At 53.7% G+C, this 15,460-nt stretch overlaps 1 protein-coding gene across 1 annotated transcript; it reads left to right on the top strand.

Annotated features, from left to right (window-relative positions):
* The first annotated feature begins 3,643 nt into the window (after window positions 1-3,643).
* LOC122390009 lies at window positions 3,644-15,413 on the top strand. The gene is made up of 14 exons (XM_043382563.1): window positions 3,644-3,892; window positions 4,149-4,335; window positions 6,136-6,345; window positions 6,533-7,189; window positions 7,428-7,683; window positions 8,116-8,337; window positions 8,683-8,815; window positions 10,172-10,388; window positions 10,579-10,719; window positions 11,691-11,844; window positions 12,424-12,483; window positions 12,527-12,710; window positions 13,337-13,526; window positions 15,035-15,413. The coding sequence occupies exons 1-14, from the start codon at window positions 3,751-3,753 to the stop codon at window positions 15,255-15,257; spliced, it is 2,976 nt and encodes a 991-aa protein (XP_043238498.1). The 5' UTR covers window positions 3,644-3,750; the 3' UTR covers window positions 15,258-15,413.
* Window positions 15,414-15,460: the final 47 nt, after the last annotated feature.

Below are 15,460 nucleotides of genomic sequence, written 5' to 3'. Positions count from 1 at the left end.
AAAGGGGAGGGGGAACGGTGCCCCGGTGCCCTCCCCGTTCCGCCGCCTATGACCATAGCAGTGCCTGTACTTCTTTAATACCGCCAGAAACTTGTTCGCTGAAATGTCAAATTCAGACAATCATTTTCAATTCTTATTCATTGATCCGTCTCGCTTCTAAGTTCAAACAAGTAAGGTCCAGGCTAGACCAAGGCTAGACGCTTCTCAAGGCTATATAATTTCAAGCTTTTACGACTAGACATCTTAATTCGGTAAATGTCAAGTTTAAGTCCTAAGAAGATTTCATTGATAAATTTTTTCATATTTTTACATTATTTGACATCCTGAATCCAAAAATGATACTCATATGTGTCGCAAATAAAAGAAAAAAACAATCAAACCTGACCTAACCTTACCTACTTACCTGGGGCATTCCACGATAGATCGACCAAAGCCGTACACCCTCATATTTTATTTTTTGCTTAAAATTGGTCTAATGGGTTGTGATGGGCGGGGAAGCCAGCTGTGCCAAGGATTTTTTTCTTCGAACAACGGTTTCCGAGATATAGCCTCAGGCAATTCCTGGAGGTCACGCTGCAACCCTATGTTTGGCGGCTTATAACTCAGAAACTATTGGTTTTCTATGGTAAAAACTTTATATGGTTCAACTCGCAATCAACCAACAAACGTTTTGCCTATCTCGGATTTTCTATTTTTGAAAATTTTGATCACGTGACATCTTGACCTTTTTTTTGAAGAGTGACCTTGATATTTTCCCAACTGAAAGTCGCAATTATGTCTGATGACGATTAAAGCCTTACCAATTGTCATTCATATGCGCAAATAAAAAAGTGGCTTTCGGCCTGCGTTGACCTCAGGTCAGGTCGTTTTTATGACCTGTCCATTATTACGAGCGGGAGCGACGCGAGATCTCGAGAATAAAGCAGGATAGCGACAAGCGGTAAACGGTGCAGGATTCACACGGATAAGGTCTACAATTTTTACGGAGGTCATTTTCAGGTCAGGTCAAAGATGACGTCACAGGGTTAAAAAGGAAGTCAAAATAGTTTTGGCTGTACCTTTTGATCTAATAACGAAAGAGACGTGGAACAGGCACCATTGTGTTTGCTTTCGCCTAGCGCCAGTTCGTTTTGAATTTCGATACCGATGACCTAAGATCAGGTCAATTTCTTGACCACCCCATTATAAGTCAATTGGGGAAAAATCAGCTCCCTTGTTTTTACACTAAAACGCGTCGGAATTGCCTAATATACCATGAGTGACTTCATATACGACTAACTTTGACTACCTTGAGACCTTTTTTGCTCTTGGTCAACTGTGACGTTGCTCTTGGGTCATGTGACGTCATTTAAGGTCACCAAATGTTTTTTGCTAATAACTCCTTACAGGTTTGAGATACAGCCGCGCGGATAGGCTCATTGTGTTCAGCTCGTCAAGGCCCATCGAATGATATATATGATGACCTTAAGGTCACGTGACCTAAGGTCAACTTTTGACCTTGACCTTTCGAGGTCAACATATACATGTTTCGATGCGGATCGACGAGAGGATCACGATGGTGCTATTAGTTTGTTCATAGCTGAGATACTTTGAAAGTAATTCGAGAAAAACTTCATATATATGTAGTGCCGCCATTTAGACTTTCTTTTTACCCCTGTGACGTCATCTTTGACCTGACCTGAAAATGACCTGAGTAAAAATTGTAGACCTTATTCATGTGTACTTTGTGCCGTTTACTACTTGTCGCTATCTTGCTTTGTTCTCGAAATCTCGCTGTCGCTCCCGCTCGTAATAATGGGAAGGTCATAAAAATGACCTGACCTGAGGTCAACGCAGGCCGAAAGCCACTTTTTTATTATCGCATATGAATGACAATTGATAAGGCTTTAATCGTCATCAGACAAAATTGCGACTTTCAGTTGGGATAATATCAAGGTCACTCTTCGAAAAAAAGGTCAAGATGTCACGTGATCAAAATTTTCAAAAATCGAAAATTCGAGATAGCCAAAACGTTTGTTGGTTGATTGCGAGTTGAACCATATAAAGTTTTTACCATAGAAAACCAATAGTTTCTGAGTTATAAGCCGCCAAACATAGGGTTGCAGTGTGACCTCCAGGAACTGCCCGAGGCTATATCTCGGAAACCGTTGTTCGAAGAAAAAAATCCTTGCCACAGCTGGGTTCCCCGCCCATCACAACCCATTAGACCAATTTTAAGCAAAAAATAAAATATGAGGGTGTAAATTTTATTTATTTTTGGTCGATCTATCGTGGAATGCCCCACCTATAACCTACCAACCTACAACCTACAAACCTACCCGTCCCTAACCTAACCTAACCTACAAACCTACCTACCTACAACCTAAAACCTACAAACCTACAACCTAACCTAATACGCAACCGAAGTGTGACGTCATGACTAGTGGCTGGGGCATAATCAGCTGACGGCCCTGTGTTAAAGCAATGGGACGAAATTTTATCAGTATTTTTAGAACAAACTGGACCTAGTTAGATAGTTTGGGGGCCAGTTTCTAGGTAAACTGAGTATATTCTATTTTTCTAGGCCCAAAAAATGCTATGTTTCAAAGCGGAAAGGACCGAATTTCGCGAAATTGTTATGGGCGGCGAACCTGACGCACCAAATACATGACCTTGAGATGCGAACTGTGACCGCGTTGGGAGGATTTTGATGCGTAAGGTTTGACATATTTGAGTTTGAGCTGGATAAATATTTTTTATTTGTAAAAAGCAAAGGATAAAATTCACCATATAGGTTATTTTGAAAATCTTTTTTATTTTAAATCCATTATCTTAAACATCTTGATACAAAATGTTTTGTATTTCTGCGTCAACTTCGCCGCCAATTAGGTTTTCACGAAATTTTGTGTTTTGCGTTGTTAGAGTTTGCAATATTTTTTCATAGAAAAATAGATCATACATCGTTGTCCTAAATTCAGCTACTAAAACTATCTAACTAGGTCCAGTTTTCTTGGGAAAGATCGGCAAAATATTGCCCCATTGCTTTAGCACGGGGCCGTCAGCTGATTATGCCCCAGCCACTTATCGTGACGTCACGACTTCGGTTGCGTATTTAAAACCTAAAATTTTTGCTGTTTCATATTCGTATCAACAGCGTCACAATTGTAGTTAGGACCTAAACTTGACATATACCTCTTAATTCAAGGTAGGTACGTTTTTTTGTTATATGTTTCTTGACAACGACCTCGATGCGAAGGCCGAAAATTCGAAACGAAAACAATAAACGACTATAGTAGCCGAAAAACGTACCTACCTTGAATTCAGACCTAGGCTAGACTAGGCTAGACTAGGCTGGGCTAGGTTAGCTTGGTTATGTCAGTGTGCTTGTTTTGGTTACCAAGAACTTGCATCTCGGTCTCGTTCATTTATTCACTCATTCATTCGCTCACTCATTCATCCCATAGATATAATTCATTCATTCATTCATTCATTCATTCATTTATTCATTTATTCGTTCAATGCAAATGCTGCCCGCAGAGGATGCGTTGGGCCAATCAGCGCCATGCTCCTACGAGCGCTGATTGGTCAGTTCTCGTGGTACTGTTGATGCTGCTCGTAGAAGAAACTTTGAACGCAAATTGTATGCAACCCGCCACAATCGTCTGTCACATGTAAATATACCTGCTTTCGATATGATTAATTATATTTCTATCCACTGTGATTAATTTAAGAGTAGGATGGCACTTCAGTAAAATTTTGGGCTACTAAGAGATGAACGTTATGCGTGTTTTACGGGTAACAAGTAGACCTAAGGGAAGATACCATCCAGGATTCCGTCGAATAAATGCCTGTCAACTCTCTTACTTGAAACTGAAATCAGAATTTGACTTTGTAGGGGCGTCAAAATTCAAAGGTGAGAAAGTTATGATTCTTAATAGAAAATAATCATACCAGAAAAGTGTCAGACTGCTCAATCATAGTTTTGTGATAACTGAAACCATGTCATCCACCATTTTAAACCTTTTTGTATTGATTTCAGTTTGTAAATTGTGACTGCAAGCATCTTGATGTGTTAATTTGAGATGAGCTGAGTAGGTACCTACCCAATCATTCACAATATGTTGCATTCCTACAATAAGAACCTGCAACCAATAAAGATGCTATTGTAGACTTTCAGGTTGAACGACCTCTGTGCACACACAAGGCGCATTCCTGCCAGCACTCTCCGTACCGGCCATTCTCGGACAATGAGACAGATGACTCTGGCAGTCTGCTGGATGAGGCTGATGAGCCAGACAATGTACGGCTTCAGCTCTACCCAGACTCAGATGACCCTGTACTTAGGGCAATGGGAAGGTCAGTTAATCTGCAGCTGGATGTATGAAACATTGCAGTGGATTTAAGAAGTGTAACTAGTAACTACACCTTTTTTCAATCCGAATCGGCATCCGTTCATTCAAATACGGCACCGGGCACCTTATCTCGACAGGCACTCCAACAACTCGACACTGGAGCACGCATTTCGACAAGTTTCACGGATTTAGACTAGCATCTGTTGATATTTGACCAGCGTCATTGAACAACAGCAGGGGTATTTAATATCGACAAAGGGCATTATGTTTTGTCATATTGCATTTTAAGTCGGCAGCTTGCAGCCAAGCTAGACAATGGTCAATTTATCTCATCAGTGAATTAAGCAACTCTTATCTTTTCGAAAAGGCATTTTAAGAATGTGCGTTAAAATGTTCCACGGTACTGTAAAGAGACACTCAATATGGGCGCTTGGTTGCTAAGTAACCACACCTTTTTCAATCCGAATCGGTAATCGTTCATTGGAATACGGCAAAGGGCACCTAATTTCGTCAGTCGCTCTGGAACCTTAACACCGGTTAGTCCCTAACATCATCCGCTTCCGGCACACAAGCTGACCTCATTCGAGGTCACCATCCTTGCGTCACTCTGTGACAATGTGGAAGCACTGGCGAATCCAAAGGGCGACGGGGGTCATTCGGGGCCACGCTCCTGGCGAATCCAAAGGTTGACGGGGGTGATTCGGGGCCTCGCTCCTCTCAACGCATCTAAAGTTGACCATGTTTTAGCCGTATTTCTTGCGTGAAAAACAAAAATCTTGATTTTTTCATTTGTGTCGATCTGTCGACACATTGTGAGTGGCGCTGACCCCCAGCGCGGATGGTTCAAGTCTGCCGAGATGGGAATAGGCATGTCACCGGAGAGCGGCAACAATGTTTGCAGGACGGCGGTGTGGTCAATCATGGTCAACTGTATTTCCGGACAAAAAAAAACTGCCCTCTGGAAAGGTGGAAACCCTGCGGGCTGACCCATCGATCGCTTTGGCTGCATATCCGTAGCGAGACAGTTTTATACCGGCGCCTTGTCAGCCGCCGCAGCTCACCGGTCACTGGTAGACTCACCCAAATGCTTCCTCCGCATGATCCTCTCATCTCACGACTCTGACATGGCTTGCTAGCCTACTCACCCTCCATTCACAGAAGAAAAAAAAAAACGTTTAGACCTTAAAACAACGGCCTTGGCGTACATTTTGTATTTTGTGTTCCATTACTCTAAGGGAAGTCTAAGAAAAGGAAAAAATGCTATAAATTCTAGTGGTAAGCATTGAAAACGCATCAATGTAAAAAGAATGGTTTGAAATTTGTTCGATATACCGCCAACGAAACTGCATGACCATTGCCATTGTAAAATGAAATTTGCCTTTTTCCAATGCCCGATGTCACAGTCCTTTGCCGTGTGCCGAAATCCATTAGCCGGTGTCGAAATCACGCTCATTGTCGACATTAAATGCCCCATGTCACGCTGCTGCACTATGCCGAGTTTGAGGCGTGGTTTGTCGAAAGCGCACTCCAGCTGCCGTTCCTAATGCAGATCTGCCGAAACTAACTGACCAGTTGCCGATTCGGATCGAAAAAAGGTGTACTTAGCAGTTTAAGCTTGATTTTACCCATAGATCAATTGTATGAAGCATTAGAAATCGAATATTTTCAAGCCTTTGAATGTCTGGTGTACCATTTTGTTACAACATTATCTTGTTTTTTCCTTCTGAGTTTTTGCTTCAAGCATTAAGTTTATTTTCATATAAGTTGTGGCCTGACAAATAATGTGCATTCTGCTATCTGACAGGACAACCTCTGTGGATAATGTGTTTGCGGTGCTGGGGGAGTCCACGGACCCGCGCCACCTCTGCCAGGCTGTAGTGTCTCTCTGGGACTTGCACAAACTTGACGAGGAGCCTGGCTCGCTGCCCGCGGATGACTACACCCGCCTGATGGACGAGCTGCTGCGCCAGGCAGACTCTTGTGACGACTTGGCACTTGTCTGTGCCCTCTACAGGTCAGTGGCCCTCTGTGGATCCGCTGGATGTTGAGACCAGGTTAACTATTCCAAAGGCTGAGTGTTTAATAGGATAAGTACCTGCGGGTTTGATGCGAGAATAATTTTGATGTTTTTGTAGCCTGCTGCTGTTCTCCAGTAGCAGTGTGGTGACGTGGTCTGTGACTAACTGTTTGCTCGCCTGCAGTGTGGTGCGACTGGAGGGCCCCGACTGGCGGGCGGCCCAGGCGCGGCTGGAGGAGCTGTGCACGGCCCGCCTGCCGCGCCTCTCGCTAACGGCGCTCAGCCGACTCGGCGTCTGTCTCCAGCTGCACGACTCGACCCGGCCCTGGCCGCCGCGCCTGGTGCAACCCTACCTGCGCGCGCTGGCGCACTACACGGCCACGTGCGGCTCGTGGCACGAGCTGCGCCTGCTGGCCACGGCGCTGCACAGCGCGCTCAGCTACGTCTCGGTGGACGGCGAGCGTCGCTTTATGGACGTGGTGCGGCGCTTCATCGCCGAGCGCGATGTCGGGCCGGACGACGTCGACTCGGTGTTCAAGCTGTTCAAGGTGCTGAACTCGCGCGGCCTGCGCCACTGGCTGGCGCTGGTGTGCCGCGACCTGGCGTCGCTGTACGTGCGCGCCGAGCCGCGGCCGCCGGCCGTCGTCACCGGCCAGCTGGGGCAGGCGGTGCTGCGCTTCCGCGAGGCGTCCCCGGCCGTGGAGCGGCTGCTGGCCGAGCGGGCGGTGGCGCTGCTCTCCCAGGAGCCGGCCGAGCTGGCCCAGCTGCGCCTGCTCGACACGGCCGCGCCCAGCCGCATCTTCCCCGAGTGGCTGCGGGACAGCCTGCTGCGGACCGCCCGGTGAGTGGCCGCGGGAGTCGGGACAGCCTGCTGCGGACCGCCCGGTGAGTGGCCGCCATGACAACGATTATTTCACTAGCTCTGTGTTAGACCAGACAGGCATTCAGTTCCCGCCTTTGAATGTGAATTTCCCTTCTTTGAAAATCATGTTTGCATATTTCCGTCACGTGGACGTACCTAGACCCGGCCGGTCCCACCCCGTACCGCAGTGTGACTCGGCGGGCCTGTCCCTGGGCAGGGACTCGCTGCAGGGACTCGAGGACCGGCTGGACGCGCCGGAGCCGCTGGCCGACAAGGCGTCCCGGATCCGTCTGCTGACGGAGCTGCAGCGCGCGCGCCAGCTGCTGTCGGAGGTGCGGCCGCAGCGGCCGGCCGAGCACCGCCGGCTCTGGCAGCTGTTCCTGCGCACCCTGCACCGGCCCGACGCCTGGATCGTCTCTGAGCAGAGCGTCACCCGGCGGCACGCGCTGGCCTACTTCAGCCACATGGCGCAGGTCGGTGGAGACTGGAGGCCCAGTTCAGGATACCCTGGGCGGAGCCATGGGACGGGATAGTGGGAGTGTTGCAGCTAACACTTTTCATAAAAGCTGGGGCGAGCTCATTACGCTCCCCGTCCGTAATTCGTACCTGTCCACTAGTCCGTCACCCTGCCCGTTCGGCAGCTGTACGTAAAGCCTGAAACAGACTCTTTCTGCAGTCAGCAAATTGCGTGACAGCGCCTATTCAAATACATGAAAGCACGCTCGCATCAATCGCACGAACCTGCCGCATGCAATTGATGCGGGAAGAATTATAATGTATTTGAATCGGCTCTCGCGTGCGATTTCCTGAATGCGAAAGGAGTCTGCTTCAGCGTTTAGTCTACCCCTGTCCGTCCGTTCACTGCTGTCCACGGTCATTGTGTAACCCTCCCAGTCCGTTTGCAGCTGTCGCCCAGCTGCGGTCTGCCGGAGCTGGAGGCCGAGCTGGGCCGGCGCCTGGAGCTGCACTGCCGCGCGGTGGTGAGCACCAACCGGCTGGTGGAGCTGGCCTCGTTCCTAGTGGCGTACGGCGGCCGGCCGGTGCCCTCCGAGCTGCTGCAGCGGCTGCTGCGACTGGCCGACAACGACCAGCTCTCCACGCACCGCGTCAACCGGCTCTCCAGAGCGGTAAGAGGGGGAGGGGAGGGACGCGTCAACCGGCTCTCCAGGGCTGGGGAGGGGGCGTGTCAGCCGGCTCTTCAGAGCGGTAAGATGAGAGGGAGAGGGAGAGAACGGAGGGACTGTGCCGCTGAGGGATAGGCGCGCGCTCGCAGTTTCATCACCTGTTTTGTTGTCTGGGGGGAGTGGAACACTCGACCACGTTGCGAACACCAAACGTTTTGTTTTATCCCCTGCCGTAGAGTGGGTTACGACATGCACTTATGTTTTGTTTCCCTTTTTACTGCTTTATTTATGTTCGCTTTCTATCTTCAGTCAACGAATCGTGACATTGAGATGGTATTTTGTCCGCAGATCCATATCGGCCGGTCTCGTGTCGATCGCGCCCGGACGCCGCAGTCCACCGAGCACCTGCACCAGCTCACCCAGCTGACTGTGGCGCTCAACAACGCCACCGTCCGGCTGCTGCCGGCGCTGACATCCACCGGTAGGTCCGCGGAATACGCCACCGTCAGGCGCTGACATCCACCGGTAGGTCCGCGAAATAACGCCACCGTCCGGCCGCTGCCGGCGCTGACATCCACCGGTAGGTCCGCGGAATACCGCCATCGGCCGTTACTGCTGCCGGCGCTGACATCCACCGGTAGGTCCGCGGAACAACGCCACCGTTCGGCTGCTGCCGGCGCTGACATCCACCGGTAGGTCCGCGGAATACCGCCACCGTCCGGCTGCTGCCGGCGCTGACATCCACCGGTAGGTCCGCGAAACTCAGCCACCGTCCGGCGCTGACATCCACCGGTAGGTCCGCTAAATACCGCCACCGTCCGGCGCTGACATCCACCGGTAGGTCCGCGAAATAACGCCACCGTCCGGCTGCTGCCGGCGCTGACATCCACCGGTAGGTCCGCGAAACTCAGCCACCGTCCGGCGCTGACATCCACCGGTAGGTCCGCTAAATACCGCCACCGTCCGGCGCTGACATCCACCGGTAGGTCCGCGAAATAACGCCACCGTCCGGCTGCTGCCGGCGCTGACATCTATGGTGTCCTCTGAATCATTTCCAAGGCAGAGAGTGAAGGGAAGGAGGGCTGCGAGGAGGAAGTCCTGCGCATTTTTTGTTGATAAGATCGACAATGGCGTTTTTTTTTTTGTTATTAAACAATTTATGTTTATAAGTTTGAGACCGACGGGTTAAGGGATATTTATACATTTGACGGCATAAGAGGAATTGGAGGCAGAGTTGCAGTGATTTCACATAACCAGGGTAATATGCAAGCATGTTGAAATGCGCCTGTCAAACATATTGAACTAAAAATGGCTGAAAAGTTTGTGGCTGGAAAGTACCCTTCCTTTGTGCTTAGTCTTGCCCACACCCTAGTCAAAAATTATCCGCCTCGTACGTAAACATGACCTTGCTGGAGCGGGCTGTGAATTGAGTGTGACTGAGGGGCGAAGATATCTCGGATTGCGGCGAGTCCTGTTAGAAATTAATCTGTTTGAATCTGACCTATCCCCTTCACTTCCTCCGAAAGGCAGTGGTGAGTGGCCGCTGAGGTCTGCTAAACTCTGACCCGTTCCCCGGCCTCTCCCACAGTCAGTGTTGAGTGGCCGCTGAGTTCAGCTAAACTCTGACCCGTTCCTCCGTCTCTGCCAGAGGCGGTGGAGTGTGGGTGAGTTCAGCTAAACTCTGACCTGTACCCCGGCCTCTCCCCCAGAGGCAGTGGTGAGTGGCCGCTGAGCTCTGCTAAACTCTGACCCGTTCCCCGGCCTCTCCCCCAGAGGCAGTGGTGAGTGGCCGCTGAGGTCTGCCAAACTCTGACCAGTTCCCCGGCCTCTCCCCCAGAGGCGGTGGTGTGGCTGGCGGGCGCGGCGTTGCGCCGGCGCGGTGTCGTTCCCGGCAACACCTCCGTGCTGGGGGCGGCTCTGGCCCGGTTCCGCGCCCTCACAGAGACGCCCGACGGTAACGGAAGTGAGCTCACCTCTCGCGCCGTCGACAAGCTGGCCAGCTGCCTGGAGGGGGCGCGCTACGCCGACGACGCCGTCATGGAGACGCTCTGCAGGTGGGAAATGACGGGACGGGTGGGAACTGCTGAAAAGTGAACGAGGCTAGCCATGCGTCTGGCTCTGATACACGTTACGGCAGCTATCTTTCAGGGTGTCTTATGATCCTGTCTAATCAAACCATTCTAACTGCTCCGTTGTAATCCCGGGTAGCCGTCCCTGCCTGTCACGTGACCGCTGTGCGGGCAGGCACGTGGTGGAGCACCGTGACCACGTGACGGGCGTGGTGGCCGAGCGGGTGCTGTCAGCGGCGTTTCGGACCGGCTACTGGCCGGCCGACTCGGGCCCGTTCGACGACTTCTTGGCGGCGGCCGCCGACATCGTCTCCCGGTGAGTCTGGACTGGGAGGTCTGGGGAGTCTGGACTGGGAGGGGTGAGCCTGGACTGGGAGGGGTGAGCCTGGGACTGGGAGGTCAGGGTGAGTCTGGGACTGGGAGGTCTGGGTGAGTCTGGACTGGGATGTCTGGGGGAGTCTGGACTGGGATGTCTGGGGGAGTCTGGACTGGGGGATCTGGGGAGTCTGGACTGGGATGTCTGGGGTGGTGTCTGGTACTGGGAACTTTGGGGAGTGTGGTGGACTGGGAGGTCAGGGTGAGTCTGGACTGGGAGGGGGGAGGCTGGACTGGGAGGTCTGGGTGAGTCTGGGACGTTGAGTGGTGAGCCTGGACTGGGAGGAGTGGTGAGTCTGGACTGTGAGGTCCGGGGTGGTGTCTGGACTGGGAGGGGTGAGTCTGAACTGGGAGGGATGAGCCTGGACTGGGAGGTCAGGGGAGTGTGGGACTGGGAGGTCTGGGGTGGTGTCTGGGACTGGGAGGTCAGTGGCGGTATCTGGGACTGGGAACTTTGGGGAGTCTGGACTGGGAGGTCTGGGGTGGTGTCTGGGACTGGGAGGGGTGAGTCTGGACTGGGAGATCTGGGGAGTCTGGACTGAGAGGTCAGAGGCGGTATCTGGGGAGTGGGGCGACAATGACATGACTTGTCACAATTTCATTGATACTAAGGGGCAATGTTAGGTTTGTTGGTGTATCTGTGTGTTCGAGCCAGGAGCCTGAACCGTCTGTATGTAACACCCCGACCCCCCTGTCCCCTCTGCCGGGAGCCTGAACCGTCTGACGGTCCCTCTGTCCCCTCCGCCAGGAGCCTGTACCGACTGACGGTCCCTCTGTCCCCTCTGCTAGGAGCCTGTACCGACTGACGGTCCCTCTGTCCCCTCTGCTAGGAGCCTGTACCGACTGACGGTCCCTCTGTCCCCTCTGCCAGGAGCCTGTACCGACTGACGGTCCCTCTGTCCCCTCTGCCAGGAGCCTGTACCGACTGACGGCCGAGAGCACCCTGCGCGCCTGTCTGTCGCTCTGTCTGTACGGCCAGCTGCCCGCTCAGCTGGCGCGCACCGTCCTCGGCCAGGCCTTCCTGGATAAGACCGAGCGGCAGATCCAGCACATGGTCGAACAGACGGTAATTATGATACTTGGTTAACGGGTGGAGAGCCGGGATATACTTCTGGCGAGGGGCTCATGGGACCTTCCGGACGGCGGAGATGGGGATACATTAATTTTAATGAGGCGAGGGGTTTCAGTTTGCACCTTTCCTAAATCAGCAATTGGAACGCTTATTGTTGCGTCATCAAAATGTATTTTGCTGGGAACTGCCAAACTGGATTGTCTGCTGTAACAAGTCATGCGGTCATTAACCAAGTCCATTTCTTCCTCGGCCCTGTCTGCCGGTACACTTCAACAGTAGACTGTACAGTCTGTCTTAAAAGTACCGCGCAAAGTAACGGTGGATCCATCAAGAAGCCTGACGTGCTAAATTTGAGTCACCGAAGCAACTGACGTCCTCGTCCATTCCCCAGGTCAATTGATTGGGTGACTTTCAAATTATAACAGGCCCTTCCTCGCCCCTCGGTCAGGCTTGATGGATCCATCGTTACTTTGCGCGGTACTTTAAAGACAGACTACGCGTCACGCACCCACCCCGCGGGCACAGTCCACCAGTCGGTATATGTGCGTACACTGACCGCCGCCCTGTCGGCAGGGCGCGCTGCAGCAGGCGCCGGCCGGCGGCGGGCCGTCCCCGGTGGTCTGTCTGACCCACGTACCACCTGCGGGTGTCCGTTGACTGTCTGTGCTGTCGGCAGGGCGCGCTGCAGCAGGCGCCGGCCGGCGGCGGGCCGTCGGCGCCGGCCGGCCGCGCTGCGGGTGCCCAGTCGGCGGCCACCCGGCTGCGGCGGCTGCAGATGGAGGTGAACCGCGCCGTCCGGCTCAACCTGCCCGACCAGAGCGTGCCCTGGTTCACAGACGTCTACGCCAAGGGACTGCCCGGTGAGGGCGCGGAGCCGGTGGCGCAACCGATCGGGTGTGAACTGTGGAGTTGTAACTTACTCCACCATGGTCCATGACCCATGTATAATTGTATTGTATAGCTCAGAGCATCCCAATAGTGATGTTTGGCTAACTATTCAGCTACCGTGTCCGTTGGAATCCGTTCCCCATTTTCGCAGTCATTGTATCCCGCCTCGTCATCTCTTCACCTGCCCTCCCGATCTGACACAACCGCAGACCCAGTCTCCCCGTCTCCGGCAGAGACCCGGCCCGACTCCTCGGTACGTCAGTACAGTCCCCGTCCCCCCTGTTGCAGACCCGGCCCCTGACCCCCCCCCCCCCCCACAGACCCGGCCCGACTCCCCAGTACGTCAGCACAGTCCCCCGTCTGCTCAGTCGCAGACCCGGCCCCTGACCCCGCCCGCCGCCCCCCCACAGACCCATCCCGACTCCTCGGTACGTCAGCACAGTCCCCGTCCGCTCTGTCGCAGACCCGGCCCCTGACCCCGCCCCCCCCCCCCGTGTCCCACAGACCCGGCCCGACTCCTCGTTACGTCAGCACAGTCCTCGTCCCCTCAGTCGCAGACCCGGCCCCTGACCCCGCCCGCCGCCCCCCCCCCCCACAGACCCAGCCACGGGCGCGGCGCACCGGCAGCTGGTGGCTGAGGTGCGCGACACGCTGTCGGCGCTGGTCGGGGGCGCCGACCGGGTCCACTGCGGGGTGCGCGCCGCCGGGTACCAGTTCACCGCCGATCTGGTGGTGTACCGGCGGCCCGACGGCGGCTTCACCGACACGGACGGACCGCTGGTCACCAGGTACTCGGAGGGAGGGAGAGGGGGTCACCAGGTCAGAGGGGAGTGAGGGGTCACCAGGTCAGATGGGGGACGGGTCGCCAGGTCAGAGGGGAGGTCACCAGGTACTCGGGAGGACGGAGGGGTCACCAGGTCAGAGGGGAGGGACGGGTCACCAGGTCAGAGGGACGGGTCACCAGGTACTCTGAGGGAGGGAGAGAGGGTCACCAGGTCAGAGGGGGGGGGGGTCACCAGGTCAGAGAGAAAGTCGCCAGGTACTCAGGGGAGGGGGGTCACCAAGGCAGAGGGAAGGACGGGTCACCAGGTACTCGGAGGGAGGGAGAGAGGGTCACCAGGTACTCGGGGGGGGGGGGGGGCAGGGCTGAGAGGGAAGGACATGTCACCAGGTCAGAGGGGAGAGTTATTAGGTCAGTGAGGAGAGGAGGGTGCTGTACAGTCCTCTCACGCCCCGCCGCCATCTCTGTCGTGACCTTGTTTGTTTTGTGAGACGACGGACCGGGCCGCGACTCTTTTTGCTGGACTGTTTTGTTCTAAGCGCGGTGTGTCTCGGAGATAAACATCCCGCCATCTCAGCTGCTGCCAAACAGCACTGGTCGGGTAGCAAAACCACTGATGACTTACGGCACACACAGGACGCGTTTTAACCCGGCGGCCGCTGGGCCTCCGCGCCACATGCCGGCCGCTGGGGGGGGGGGTATATAGTTCCCCCCTTTACTTCTGCTACGATATCATCGCAACGCGAAGAGATAGAGAAGCGAAACTTTGCACACATCGTCCTGAATACCTAGCCGAGGTTGTGGTGTCCAAATTTGGTGTCAATCTAATTTGAAATGACGTCACAGTGACGTCATAAGTCAAATTATAGATTTGCGACTCTCAGTTTCCTCACGAAAGATCAGATACAATGGGACCGAACATAAAGGGCCGATTACTGGTCAGGAACTAGATGGAAGTGTACTTAGATGTTTTAGGATGACAGCAGGTGATGTCTAGTTTATTTACAGTTGAGTTTAATGCTCAGCGACATCAGATCGGATGACGATCAGATCGGTCCATATCGGAAAACGACAAAACTTTATGACGTCATCTTAAATGCTACAACCACCAAACTTTCCTTAAATATTGTCTAGGTATTCATTTGAAGCTATGCCAAGTTTCACGTTCGTAGCTCATCAGGTTTCGGAGATATTCCACAAAACGTAAAGGGGGGGGGGGCAACTTTATGCCCCCCTCCCCCAGCGGCTCGTGGGTTAATTAATTATTCGGCTATCTCGTCTCAGCAACTACTGTCCCACCCACAGTTTGAGCTAGAATCTCCCTCCTAACCTGATCTGACATGTTCGTCGTTTCGTGTTGGTAGCGGACCTTCTCTGGTATCATCCACAAGGCCAAAGTCGCCATCCCTCTCCCCCGTCCGTCGGTGTGGCGGTGCTGGTGCCACCTGACCCCCCCCCCCCCCCTTCGTCCGGCAGTGTCGGTGCCTCCCCCCTGACCGGTCCCTCTGCCCTCAGCGTGGCGCTGCTGGTGCCCTCCACGCACGAGTACTGCACGAACCGTCCGCAGCCGACGGGCGGCCAGCTGCTGCGCCGCCGCCACCTGGAGATGCTCGGCTACACGGTGCGCACCGTCCACCCGCACCACTGGAACAGCATGGCGCTGGCCGAGACCGCCGACAAGCTGGCCTTCCTCGGCGCGCTCATAGACGGACGTAACCTGCTGGAGGAGCGCGCGTGACGCCGGCCGGCCGGCCAGCCAACCGCGCCGGCCCGTGTCCACTAGTCTCCGCCGCGCCGGTACGAGAGCTTTGTTACGTGAGCGATTACCGCGGCTGTTGGTATGCTCAGTGAAGGTGCTGCTGTTTTGTAATACATGTCACATATAGACTGCTTACATTGCTGTCACATACCATTTGGGACGTCATTTTTACACCAGAACAC

This window comes from Amphibalanus amphitrite, unplaced genomic scaffold (assembly GCF_019059575.1).
Source record: "Amphibalanus amphitrite isolate SeventyFive unplaced genomic scaffold, NRLGWU_Aamphi_draft 000379F_arrow, whole genome shotgun sequence".
Taxonomy (NCBI): domain Eukaryota; kingdom Metazoa; phylum Arthropoda; class Thecostraca; order Balanomorpha; family Balanidae; genus Amphibalanus; species Amphibalanus amphitrite.
Note: the sequence above shows the minus strand (reverse complement) of the source record. Positions and strands in the feature narration are given on the sequence as shown.

What these genes read in the sequence shown, in the direction of transcription:
- LOC122390009 (XM_043382563.1), top strand. Translation starts at nt 3,751, where the DNA reads ATGAACGTTATGCGTGTTTTACGGGTAACAAGTAGACCTAAGGGAAGA. An exon ending in CTTGTCTGTGCCCTCTACAG is followed by an intron (nt 6,346 to 6,532) that starts GTCAGTGGCCCT and finishes GCTCGCCTGCAG; the next exon opens with TGTGGTGCGACTGGAGGGCC. An exon ending in GCCGCCGACATCGTCTCCCG is followed by an intron (nt 10,720 to 11,690) that starts GTGAGTCTGGAC and finishes CCCCTCTGCCAG; the next exon opens with GAGCCTGTACCGACTGACGG.